Genomic DNA, 12,027 nt, shown 5'->3' with positions numbered 1-12,027 from the left:
TGACATTCGCGGGGCTGGGGTAATGCTATGACCCTTGGTGTTTTCCTTGTTATCAACTATGGGACATCAATCGTTGTCACTCTTCACCGTGATCATCGTTATCTGGCTGCCGTGGAGGAAGCAAACAGTCTACCTATGGATTCCCCGAATTGAAATATGTATATCTGCAGACCCTTTCCTCCTATTGTTGATGTTATGTCCGCTATTGGCCTTCCTTTTGTTCCCTATTAGATAAAACTATCAATGAACCAGTTCGACCTATCGTGAGGATGTGCGGGGCTAGAAACACGAGAGGCATTCGAATCGAGGGAAGCGCATCATCGATCGGCGAACTGGTCAACGATGATAGAGTACCTACAAGACCGGAATGGTTATCCTTCGACGCGCTGTCGACCACTAACGACGGTAAAGAAGCTGATGGGAACCGTAATGTTGTCAATTGGGGTGTCGAAAAGATGCACCCACGCTACGTAGGGACCTGCTCACTATCCATGAACAACTCAACCGAGAATAGCAATATATTGCTCTTCCTCCAGAACCTCAAAGCGACTTACAGCATTGACAAGGCAGCCAGACAAAAACAAGGCCAGAGTGGCTATTTCGAGGCACTTAAATTACCCCAGCAAGCCAGAACCAACTGGGATTACTAGATTACTACGTCAGAGAAGACAATCAGGACTGGGAAGCTCATAAGAGCAGCTGAAGCTCAATACTCGAACACATGGTTCGAGGACCTTCAACAGGCACTGGACCCTTACTTGAAGCTACTTCTAAAAATAGAGTTAAGCCAAAGTCGACTACAGATTAAGGCTAGAACATATACACCTCCTGCTTAAGTGGTTATTGGCAATCAATCCCGGTCAACTGGCTTTCTAGCCTGACTCTGCAATTGGCCATCTGACTTCACCCCGGCCAACTGGCATTTCGAGCTGACGGTTTAAGTGGCTATTGGCAATTAATCCCAGTCAACTGGCTTTTTATTAACCTGAATCTGGTTTCATCCCGGCCAACTGGCTTTCTAACCTGACTCTGCAATTGGCTAACCACGTCCAATCCTAGTCGCTGGCTTTTGTGGTATATACTTTAATAAAAACTTAGTGAAAATGATGACCAAGCTAGCGGTCGCTTCCCACTGTCATAATGTCCATATGCTCCAGGGTAACCATTTTCCAAAGTGGGTTTCAATAGCCATCATGATTACTTGCTACTTCATAATCGGCCTAGTCAGTCCCATTATATGCCTGCTATTGCACTCCATTCATCATAAAAGTCCCTTTCCGTCATTCAAGGTCGTCCTCATGCGAGACCGTGCTTAGTTCCTGCGCGCAGCCATTCGTTCAGCCCTAGTCATCACATGTGCGCCCTGCGCTTAGAAAGGACGAGTAGCTTCAGCGAGGATCTCGTCCCATGCCGACGCCGGCATTGACCCGTCAGGGATATGAGTAGCCAGTGTACGAGGGTGAGGTATTGTCGAGGTGAGTCTCGATTCGTTCAGAGCCATGTTCCAGATGCCAGGAGAATAGCACGTGGCGCGAGTCCTATCCCCCAGCTGTTGTACTGTCGCACTCATCTCCTCGTCTTCGTGATCCGGGTCAGTCGTGTAGACTCCCATTGCCGCGCCGGTAATGAGTGGAGGATTGTCAGTCCTGGCTGCCCTCTTTACCCTGCCTTTCGCGCCTCCTATCTTGTCGGCTGACCCTTGCCCTCTGTCTGTGACCTTGGCCACGTTCTGGTTCTTCTGATCTGCAGTTGCGAGCCCGGGGGGCTGAGAGGATGTACTGTTCGGCTCCAGTACCATCGAGGGGGTGGCGTGTTGGATCATTCGGATCCCAGTGGCTCCAGTTTGTTATTGGGTCCACAACGGCTAGGAATTCTGTGTCGAAGACCTGCCATAGCAATTCTGCGGCCGCATATTCATTCGGGTCATAGAAAGTCTATTCGCCACTGTCTCCAGCGCGTTGCACTGCGTAGTAGTGTTGCTGGGACCAGTCCGTTCGAACGTGGTAGCGGTCACTCGGTGGGACGTCGACGCTGCTCACTGGGGAGTTCATGGTCACGGTGGCTTTCCCGTGCTGATCGATGTCCCAATCACGAAGAACTGGACTGAACCCTCCCGGCCTTTTCCTGCTCGGCGGGATGGCTGGAGCCATCGTCGTCAAGGGATCAGTCGATTGGTGCTGGCTATTTCAGCCGTCGACTGTTGGCACTCCTGATCTGAGGTGTGCTGGCGAGGGCGATGATGGAAAGGAGATTGGCTGGCTTGAAGGTCGGGTGTTTTTATCTGGCGAACCCTGCGGAGATTGTGTGGAATACCCAGGTCGTTTTCGTATTGTTTGTGCTGCACCGTTTGCGCTCAGTGACGAGTCATGGTTGGATTTTTGTTACTGGGTGCCTTGTTTGTTTGGAACGAAGGACTGCCCGACTGAACCAAAGACATGGGGCGAGTATTTCGCGTCTTTGAAGGGTGATCAAATGATTAGCTGATGGGACGAAATGGAAATTCGGAGCGAGGGAAAGCAAGAGTTGCATGCCTGACGGGAATATGCAGGACGCCTGAGGTTCTCTAATCACAGACTCGGCTGCGCCAGAGGCCCCTCCCTAAAGCCAGTGCGCGGTTGATCAGTTTCTTGCTGTTGCACATGGTCCACATCATTCTATTTTCGTTTATTTATTCTTCGTCAATCATCTCTCTTCTCGGTACTTCCCTCACCACCCGTCATTCGTCACTTGCATCTCCCCGTGCCATAACCCTGCTCGCTGTCGCGGACGCCCATCTCTCTTCTCAGAAGAAGAGAGAACTGGCTGATCTCACCTCTGTCGCGGTCTGCAAGATCAGCTCCGAGGAATTCAGGAAAGGCGTTTATCACACCTGGCGTGGCCGTGGGAATATCCTCGGCATCACGAAACATACCGCGCACGGCGAGCTCGTACGTCTACCACTGATTCCCCCATCATTACGCCGACTTGCTGACCGGTCCGAAGACTCAGATCTCAAATCTGTTCAGCTTCTGGATATGCTCTCGGAATGCTCTATATCGTGAAGGCTACCCTCTCTACGTGGAGCTCACCATGGGCCCAGGCAACAAAGTCGGCGACAAGGCTCAGCATCTCGCCTTCTTCTCCTAGTCCTTGGCCCTTGCGAAAAACGACAAGGTGCTCGCAGAGTTCATCGATCGCTGTATGCGACGCAAGCTCCAGGATGCCTACATTCCAGCCGACTACGCTCATCCTCGCGGCTGGTTCGTCGCGGAACTTGGCCAGAATATCCAGCGGCTGAAGGCTCTTCTCCCCAGCTTCTTCGGTATTCGAAACCCCACGATGTGCCGCCACTGTACCTTCGCGTACACCCCAACCACTGACTGGAACGACGAGCACATTCCATGGCCATTCCACTGCTGCATCTGCATCAAGTCCCTCGTCGGTGGCCAATGCTCCAACTGCGCCTGGGGCACGAAGAGCGATTGTGAATGGCGGTACCTCTCTCCGTACGAGGCAGACGACGATAGCGTCGCTCCTATGAGATTCCCACTTCTTGGTGGAAGGGGGATTGGGGAATCCACCGTGAGCTATACCGTGGATCAACTTAATCCAGCAGACTGTCCTCTTATCACGAACCATTGGCCAGCTGAGGCGTATGGCGAACAACGCGCAGAAGTATGGAGGGAGATCCGGGCGGCCATTGCCAAAGACAAGAAGAATGGCTTCCATACGGTCCACGGCTGAACGTATCACCAGCGACGCTCTTATCGTTCGTTATTGTGGTTATCTGGATACTGTAGCTACTGATCCTCCACCTTTGGCTCGCTTGTGACACTCTCCTCTACGTTACTGGCCCCTTGGGATCTTTTGGCAGCTTTTCTTATATCGTATCTGGTGTCTTGTCTCTGATTACAAAGTCTGGCGAGGATTCATCTCCTCCATGCGGACGGAGACTCTGTACTGAATGAATATTGACATCGTTCATATGCATGCTGGCTGCGTTAGCAGGCCTCAACTTCCTGTCCTTCTCCGTAATCATAAATAAATACATACTATGACCTGCATTATGCCTCATAAGGCTATTATCCTTGCCGAGCCGCAGGTTCAGCACTTGTCGGGCATGCTACCAGTGTTCATGGGATGGTAACAAGTTGTGCATTCTTCACATGCTAAGACCGATTATTATACTACCGTGAGGATAATCTCAATTGGCTATCGCTGCACGTACTACGTTTTTTATCATCGATTTGAACAGATTGGCGTATGTAATGTTGTCGTTGAATGACGATTGGTTGTCAGGTACTGGTTCACGTGAGAGATGGGGAAACACGATGGCGAGACAATCACTTTATACAGCTTGTATTCAGTCTCATATGTATAATTACGAAAACACCAAGATCATCACTTGCCAGTTGCTACTAGCCTGAGTTATATAATGGGAAGAAACTTCTTATTTTATTTTTTCATTCTATGATTAGAATGCTCACTCCAGGGTATTCTCCTTCCAACCTCTCAATGTAAAATAGCTCGGCATCTATGGTACCATCGCTGTCAAAATGGCACCGTCGTATTGTTCCCCATCGTATAGCAGCGTCAGATGATTTCGTTCTGGTCTCCGTAGTCAATTCGCAGAGCACGGCCCTGATCATCAAACAGGATTGGGGGCATGGCTATGCGACCGATGGCGATGCAGTCCCTACTGTTCAGTCTAGGCAGGGTGTAGTAGTCGGCGTTTTCGTTTTCGGATGCCCAATTCTCACCAGCAAATGTGATTTCGTCGGGGCCCTCCCTCTCGTGTCGTTTCTGTGCTTGTGGGAAAGTGGCCCATTCGCACTCGTGTGTTGGGTTGGTGCGAATGCAGTTGGTGCATGCTCCACGTCCAAGTTGCTTCCCATTCATCGGAGGTCGAAACACTACGCACTCCGTGTGAGGCGCCAACGTGTGTTCGAGATTCCCATTAACGTGGGTTCGGTACGTGTGAGAGCACTCAGTACACATGACCCCCATCCGTACACCCCATCGGTAGCAGAAGTGGGCGATGAGCCCAGGGATGGTCAGGAGCCGATGGAAGAGGTACCAACCAGCAGGGTGCATCACCAGCGAGGCAATGAAGGTTCCTCGGGGTGTCCTAGACGAGTCAGACTGAAGAGCGGGAAGCATATCGAGAGCGCTTCTGAGCTCTTTGCTGCGGGGGTGTAGCCTGACAATCTCAGACCAGAAGGTAGTCTCGGCGTCCGGGTCGACAAAGTCCAGGCCGTGGAAGTTGGCATCGCCGAGGTGATCGGCGTTGGCACCATGCACTTCCCAGATTTCCATGGTATTTCGGTACTGAGTAAACGACGTGTTAGTAGTGGGCTAGATCAAGGGGAATGGGGGACGCGGATACGCACGAGTTCCCAACGCTCGACATGCCCCGGGTTTCCAATGTCGAAATGCAGGTCGGTCCAAGAGTTCGGGTACAGAGTGGCTCCGAAATCTTTCACCGTGAGGCTCAAATCCGTTGCTTCCCGGATGTCTGGTAGCTGATGCTGAGGGACGTCCTTGACATTATCGAGGTTTCTGAATCGCTCGAACATGTCCCTAGTGGATGCCATCTTGGAGAAGCTGCAATCTGTCGGAGCGAATGGCAAAGGGCGTGGGGGAGGGAATAGTGAGAAAGATGTGATCAGAATGGCGAGTGGTAGGCAGGGAGGAAATGAAGTTTCCGTGGAGAAAGTGAGAAGAGAGTGAGGCAAGCTTGGTGAATAGGCGGGGACGCGATAGTCGCGTTTCACAGAGAGATGTTGGCCAATTTGCAAAGCCTGGCATCAGCTGTCTGCCACTGCAAGCCAACCTCTCAATCACAAAGGGCCCTCGTTTGCAGCAACCACGTAAAAACAACATCACCCAGACGATCAACCCCTATACATTAGAGCAAGAAAATCTGCAGCTGTATGAGCTGTTGTGGCGAGGTCTATCGGTGCGGTGCCTTTTTTTTTTTTTAATGTCTGCCGTATTGTGTTGTGACTCTTTGTTTGGTTGCCTCTTTGTTTGGTCGGCTGCCTACCTTTGTGGTCGCCCTCAACCTTCTCGGCGCACTGATTTGGTCAGCCACCATAATCGTGCACCTTGTTTTGCTTTTTTGTCCTTTCCCCCACCTTTCTTTCACCTTTCACCTTCTACCGCGATATTTGCATGCCACCAACCCCAAGCAAAGCTTCTTCCATTCCGCAACGCCACTGCCACCCGTCAAACCCTCAGAACGGTAACTGGCTCGAACATCCAGTCCACTACCCGAAAGGCTGCCTACCTACTCTTCAATACATTTCTGCCATCAGTCATCGAATACCCTGCGCGAGGTTGCCACACCTGAATCCACCGCCGAATAGCGAGCTTCAGTCAGAGCCACGCTTCAAGCCCGACACGATGGCCTCTTCCGACGAGCACACACCTGAAACAGAAGTCACTGTGAAAGAAGAGAAGGTCTATGTCCAAATCGACGACAAGGTGATCGCGCTTGCGAGTCAAGCTCGTAGACCAATAACACCTCCAGTGCAGGGTGCGAAGCAAGAATACGTCACCCAAGAGCGTGCTCTACGAAGACGTCTGGAAATGGACTCCTCCAACCATTCGGGGCCGGCCGAGCTGGCGATGAGGAGGGCGAGCAGAGCAAACATAGCCCAAGCTGGCCTACAGCCGCTGAAGACGACGACTATGAAGATCGAGTGTGAGGGGAAAACAACTTCGTATATGACGAACGTACCGCCAGGTCTCAGTCACCCCGATCTCTGGGGTGTGGTAGCAAGAGAGGTCGCCAAGACGACCAACAAGACGGTGGTCCAATCTTTTGAAAGATCTCGCCGGGCGGCAAGGCGAGGATGAGCGACTGGACCAACATCGACAAGTCAATCCCAGGAGGGGAGGAAGGGGTTAACGAGCGACAGTGACGCAGGATGGCCAGACTTGCAATACGGCCATGGCATGACGCGTGCAGAGCGTTGATGTCGTGAACAGAATTTCGACAGCGATGCGCTCCTGTCGTAGGGAGCAGGTATTATGCCTGGACGACATAATCGCCATCAACAGTCCCCAGATAGATACTTTAGGTCGTTAATTAAAAGATGACAAACTCCCAAACTTGTATGTCTACACGTATCTGGTGGTGATATCGGCGCGGGTGGTTCTACGGACCATCTGCCAACGTAACGAGCTAGACCTATGCAATAGATAAAAACGTTATTGAGTTCCCTGTGTGTTGAGTGATTTACGTGTGGGACGGAGGCGAGACTTCCAACGAGAAATATGTCATGTTTTATTATTAATTGCAATGGCAGGTTGACGAAACGGGGACACTTGGGCAGGTAGACATATATGGGGGAGTATAACCAGTTCTTACATTATTACGATACGGGATGGGTAAAGACAAATACTGACTTTGTTAGGTATTGTACGGTATCTGCAGCCAGGGCGTGCACATGACTCGCCACACTTCCTGGTCGCATCTCCGACTCTACATATGGCTGACCATGTTGTCTTGCTCAGCTGACGCAACGTCTTACTGTTGGAGTTGATGCCTCCTGTTCTATCGTGGGTGTTGCCCTGTGACCATGGTAGCATGCCTTGTCCGTAGATGTATCGTGATCGAAGGATGTGCACAGAAGCTAACGAGCCTCGTCTGGAGCGACGGAGGCGCTTTCCGGATCAGCCACACAGGCAACCAGTTCGAGTAGACCGGGGGAGACGTGATTTTCGGAATGAGGCGTTCGAACAACAACTTGCCATTTCCATTCGACAAGAGGAGGAGGGGCATATAATGTTTGGTTCTCGGGTCGACGCGGTATGCATGTTGAAGGATAAAGAGAACCTGGGTCTTGACTTTCCCACCTCGAGTATGGGCGATCTTGTAGATGACTTGCTGGAATTGCGAACAGGTAGGACGGCTGCTGCTGTCACTGCTTCGTTCTCGTCGGTTGGGTGTCGGTATCGTCAACTGCTCACTTCGTCGGATTCATTATCGTAAGAGCTGGGGCGACAGTTGTGGAAGAAGTTCGGATAAGTGACTGCGGTGTTTCGGATAATGGATTGTCTTGTCCTGGCTCAAGAGGAGGGAATGACCTGTGGTGGCCGTGGTTAGAATGATTGTTGGCGCGGCGGAACGGGAGGGACGCCAAAAAAGGATACGTATGTATGGTGACCCGCGACTGCTCAAGATGACCTAGCGACGCTCCCCTGCCAGAGAAGATTCAAGCAACTCGACGACCGATGCGTGAGGATAACGACGGGCTGGCCTATAACAGCTTTTGTGGAGAAGCTGTAGGCGTATGGTGCTGGACAGGCCTACGTAGACAGGAGTTTTCGCTACATCGCTCATGGCGATCGCGTATGCAGCTGCTTGGGAATGTTTCGTATGTGTAAGATGAAGATAATACGGCAAGGAGCCAGTTATTAATACACGGGCGGTGTTGCAGATCAAGGGGGTACAGGATGTGATGTTAGCGAGAGGAAAAGAGAGTGCAAGTCGTAAAACATGAGTCGATGACGACGATTGTTTACCCTGCCTGGTCATAAATTGATATTGCCCCTCTCCACCGCCTTTCGGGCATGAGCTTATCCGGAGTCCGGCGAGGCTGGAGCGAAGAATGACTTCCGATTGGTTAGCCTTGCTTGACTTTTGAAATCGGTAATGATTACATAATACCGCGCATGGCTCAAGTTCCGTCAGTAACTGCGATATGTAATGCAGTGGCCGTACAGAAGTCACGACGATGTCGGTTCTACTGACGCATCCTGTTTTTAATCACGATATACTGTAATGCAATTGAACAAATGGATATGTAAAGGTCGTGTGAGATCATTTGGACTATTTTAGAGCCTGGTATCGCGAGATTCTAACGGCCTGTATCGATACTTGATTTCGTAGCCTCCAGTGTCGACACAGTCTCTTGCAAACGACTACGCCGAATTGATCGCATCCTCTACCAATAATGGCCTGTCCAGTCCCAGGCCAGACTTCCCGTGTACAGGATATCGAGTATGCCATTGACAGATTGTTCGCCGGATAAGTGCCTATCGCAGGATACTTAATCATGTTTTCTGCCATGATACTATCCCTACTGCCTCGATGGTTATCTGGACATGAGGGGATGAGATTCCATGTACCCTATACCCTAATAGCTTAGGATGATATCCTCGACTGGAGGCAGAGTCGTCTGCATATATGATCTCATGGCAGTGAATTGCTGTATTTACAATTGTTTTACAATATACAGTGACATACTGTATATGTTAAATGATATATTTGCATTACCTTTCAAGTCATCTTGAGAGCCAAGAGGGCCTGTATGCACGTTCGATCACATGTATCTGGCTTCTGCCAGCTTGATATCCTTAGACCGAAGGGTCATAGGATAGACGTTCTTGCTGATAGTTCTTCTTTTGACAGTAGCCGGCATTGTGTCGTATGAGACCTGCGAAGGTTGTTAGCCATGTCCAGCAAGGGACCAGGATTGACTGACTTAGCTTGAATTGGCGTTGTGGATTGATCGAGTGACAATTGTCTTGGACGATTGGTCGAGGTTGCAAGAGGAAGAAGTTGCTGCTGTCTGTACGGCTCGACAGAAGCTTCCTTTATAAGTCGCCGATATCATAGAGTTCATGCCGTATGAGTCACGCCTGTATTAGAAAACCTAGAGTCTTGAGAGAAACCTTGACTTGATATTTTGTTGAATAGTTGATCTGTCTAGACAGATTAACCTTTATTGATAACCTTGAAGAAACCGAGAAGACGAAAGCTTAAGCCGTCATAAAAATTAAACATGTATCTGGCTTACTGAATTATCGCCGTCTTAGGATGCTTCATTTAATATCATTCTGCGGTTTCTAGTCTACTGATACGTGGCTCGAGCTCCAGCAGGCACGGGCATGGTACCCAGGATATTGGCCTAATCTCAGTGCTTCAGGGGTCGCCTTTTTTTGCAACTCATGGTGAGATATGGTATAAATCGATTATTTTGACTGAGTGGGCGGCTGGAACCGTTGACGAAACATGCTTGGCCATTGACCATCGTGTCGCTACCTAGCCTATAACCAACCATCCCTGCCCAAGACGCTGAATAGACTCGACCCGCCTCCACGACGAATATGCGGCTATCCTGTACTATGCTGCTTGCGAGCCACGCACCCTGACCTGCCGTACTTCACAGAAGCTTTACCGGATCTCCAATCTCATAGGCAGACCGGCGTTCACCGAAGCTACGCGTCGGCATTGATGTTGACCCAGGTCTTGGTCTGTATACCAGAAGGCCTACTCTCGTCGGATGGCAGTATTTCCAGTATTCTCGCCCGTGCTCGCGCCACGGCTGCCTGTCGTTCTGCGACGGAAAGGTTGACACCGGGCAGCTCGCTGGTGATGCGGGGTGCCCTCTCCAGGGGACTTGTCTGGGACCCCTCTGGTTGTGCCTCTGCTTCCATGAAGCTCTGCAGCCTCGCTTTGTCCTTTCCTGCCAGTTGCGTCCTGGGACAGTCCGTACTGTCGGCATCCAGAACCCAATACCGCACGTTGGAATAGGTGCAGTGCAGACCCAGGAGGTGACAGTTTCCACATGTTGCGTCGCCGATTGCGTGCCCACCAAGCTTCAGAACCTTGCACTCGTGAAATGGCCCGATCTGATGGGCGCCTGACCGAACGGGAGACGTGATGTAGCGTTCAGCACAGCAAGAGCAGAGGGAAGGCACCTGCTGTCCGTAAAGCTGGATCAAAAGTGACTCTCGAGCCCGGCTCTTGGTGTACAGAGCCTTCATGAAGCCACTCTCCGGATGCCCGAGTGGGGACTGTACAAAAACCTTGGCCATCGTGAGTTTTGGAAGGTGCTGGATGATGTGCTGATAGGAAGGATCTTTGCTGACGCCTGTGTGAAATATTCGAGACACTGCATCTCCCGCATCGCGGAAACGACCTCCAAGGTCCTGGGTGTTGAATGTGAGTTCAGACCAGTGTGGGAATCCAAGGTGATTGAGGCCTGCGCCGTGGAGTATGAACACCTTGAACCATCGATCGACCATTTCGCGTTCCTTGACGCCAAATTCCTCCCCTGTAAGCTTTCCGAATAGCTCCTGCTGAGGCATACGTCGATTCTCAAAGTCGCTTGACTTCACCGTCGAAAAGGCGACATTCAACACGTTGGGGGCATCGTCGTCGGGTACGGTTCGCAGTGCGGGTAGGGCCCGTTCCATCTGCAGCCTCGCCTCTATGCTGTGCATGGGCTTTGAGCTACTCATCCCTTCTCTTTTCTTGCCTTGGCTCCTCGGACTTCGGGAGGGCATACGGTAAGCAGTGCTTGTCCTTGTCTATACCGGGCATCATGTCAGCACGATTCCAGCGAGCCGCAAAGCGCAGCAATGAGTTCCAAGCATACCGAGCTGGTTCTGCGAGCGACCTAATCGCAGGGAATGCCGTCACGCTATCCAAGGTTGTGTTCTGGCGCGGATAAGCAGGGCAGGGATATGTGTCGATTTTGAAAAGGTTCTGGGTTAGCACCTAGTGTTGTGATGCGCCAAATCTGGCACTCGTCGCTTGCACTTTGGCCAGTCGAGTCCGCGTCTCTCTCACGCATGGATATGTATACGCGCGTGCTCTCCGCTGGGTCGCGACGTACCACAACTTATCTTGGGCGTGGTGGGTGCTGATATTCGGGGTTGGAGTCGTTTGCTGGCTAGCGATGTGGAGGATCCCTGACCGGTCTCGCGAAATAGCTTGCGGTAGAGGGAAGTAGGTTGTCGGGTTTCCTGTGAGGTTGCTTATAAACGATATGGTCACTGGGGTGACAAAAGATCGGAGATGCAAGCACGTTCTTTCTGTACGATGTAGGCGAGCTTCTCTTTCGCGCACAGCTTATATGATGCGAAGGATAGACTGCTATGCACTCGTAGTAAATAACGTCATAGTAAGGCGGAGCTCTCTTCTGTAGAGGAGCGATATGGCGGAAATGGATGTGGGAGACGGGCTTCTGGGTGGCTGCCTGGTGATAAACGGAGGGCAGGTGCAAGAGGGGTGGGGGGGAAAAAAAATAA

At 51.2% G+C, this 12,027-nt stretch overlaps 6 protein-coding genes across 6 annotated transcripts; 2 read left to right on the top strand and 4 right to left on the bottom strand.

The window, feature by feature from the left end:
- Nucleotides 1–269: 269 nt before the first annotated feature.
- FPOAC1_003876 (uncharacterized protein) lies at nt 270–650 on the top strand (the record flags this gene model as incomplete). Its single annotated transcript, XM_044848431.1, has 1 exon — nt 270–650. The coding sequence occupies one exon, from the start codon at nt 270–272 to the stop codon at nt 648–650; it is 381 nt and encodes a 126-aa protein (XP_044714347.1).
- Nucleotides 651–1,369: 719 nt separating this feature from the next.
- FPOAC1_003875 (uncharacterized protein) lies at nt 1,370–2,150 on the bottom strand (the record flags this gene model as incomplete). The annotated part of the gene is made up of 3 exons (XM_044848430.1): nt 1,370–1,743; nt 1,796–1,934; nt 2,001–2,150. 3 exons carry the CDS (start codon nt 2,148–2,150, stop codon nt 1,370–1,372), a joined length of 663 nt encoding a protein of 220 aa, XP_044714346.1.
- Nucleotides 2,151–3,030: 880 nt separating this feature from the next.
- On the bottom strand, nt 3,031–3,708 carry FPOAC1_003874 (uncharacterized protein; the record flags this gene model as incomplete). Its single annotated transcript, XM_044848429.1, has 1 exon — nt 3,031–3,708. The coding sequence occupies one exon, from the start codon at nt 3,706–3,708 to the stop codon at nt 3,031–3,033; it is 678 nt and encodes a 225-aa protein (XP_044714345.1).
- Nucleotides 3,709–4,572: 864 nt separating this feature from the next.
- On the bottom strand, nt 4,573–5,573 carry FPOAC1_003873 (uncharacterized protein; the record flags this gene model as incomplete). Its single annotated transcript, XM_044848428.1, has 2 exons — nt 4,573–5,307; nt 5,370–5,573. The coding sequence occupies 2 exons, from the start codon at nt 5,571–5,573 to the stop codon at nt 4,573–4,575; spliced, it is 939 nt and encodes a 312-aa protein (XP_044714344.1).
- Nucleotides 5,574–6,384: 811 nt separating this feature from the next.
- Nucleotides 6,385–6,840, top strand: FPOAC1_003872 (uncharacterized protein; the record flags this gene model as incomplete). The annotated part of the gene is made up of 1 exon (XM_044848427.1): nt 6,385–6,840. One exon carries the CDS (start codon nt 6,385–6,387, stop codon nt 6,838–6,840), a length of 456 nt encoding a protein of 151 aa, XP_044714343.1.
- Nucleotides 6,841–10,209: 3,369 nt separating this feature from the next.
- FPOAC1_003871 (uncharacterized protein) lies at nt 10,210–11,190 on the bottom strand (the record flags this gene model as incomplete). The annotated part of the gene is made up of 1 exon (XM_044848426.1): nt 10,210–11,190. One exon carries the CDS (start codon nt 11,188–11,190, stop codon nt 10,210–10,212), a length of 981 nt encoding a protein of 326 aa, XP_044714342.1.
- Between the last annotated feature and the right edge of the window lie 837 nt (nt 11,191–12,027).

This window comes from Fusarium poae, chromosome 1, assembly GCF_019609905.1.
Source record: "Fusarium poae strain DAOMC 252244 chromosome 1, whole genome shotgun sequence".
Classification (NCBI taxonomy): domain Eukaryota; kingdom Fungi; phylum Ascomycota; class Sordariomycetes; order Hypocreales; family Nectriaceae; genus Fusarium; species Fusarium poae.
The sequence above is the reverse complement of the archived record's forward strand: the minus strand, read 5'-3'. Positions and strand labels throughout refer to the sequence as shown.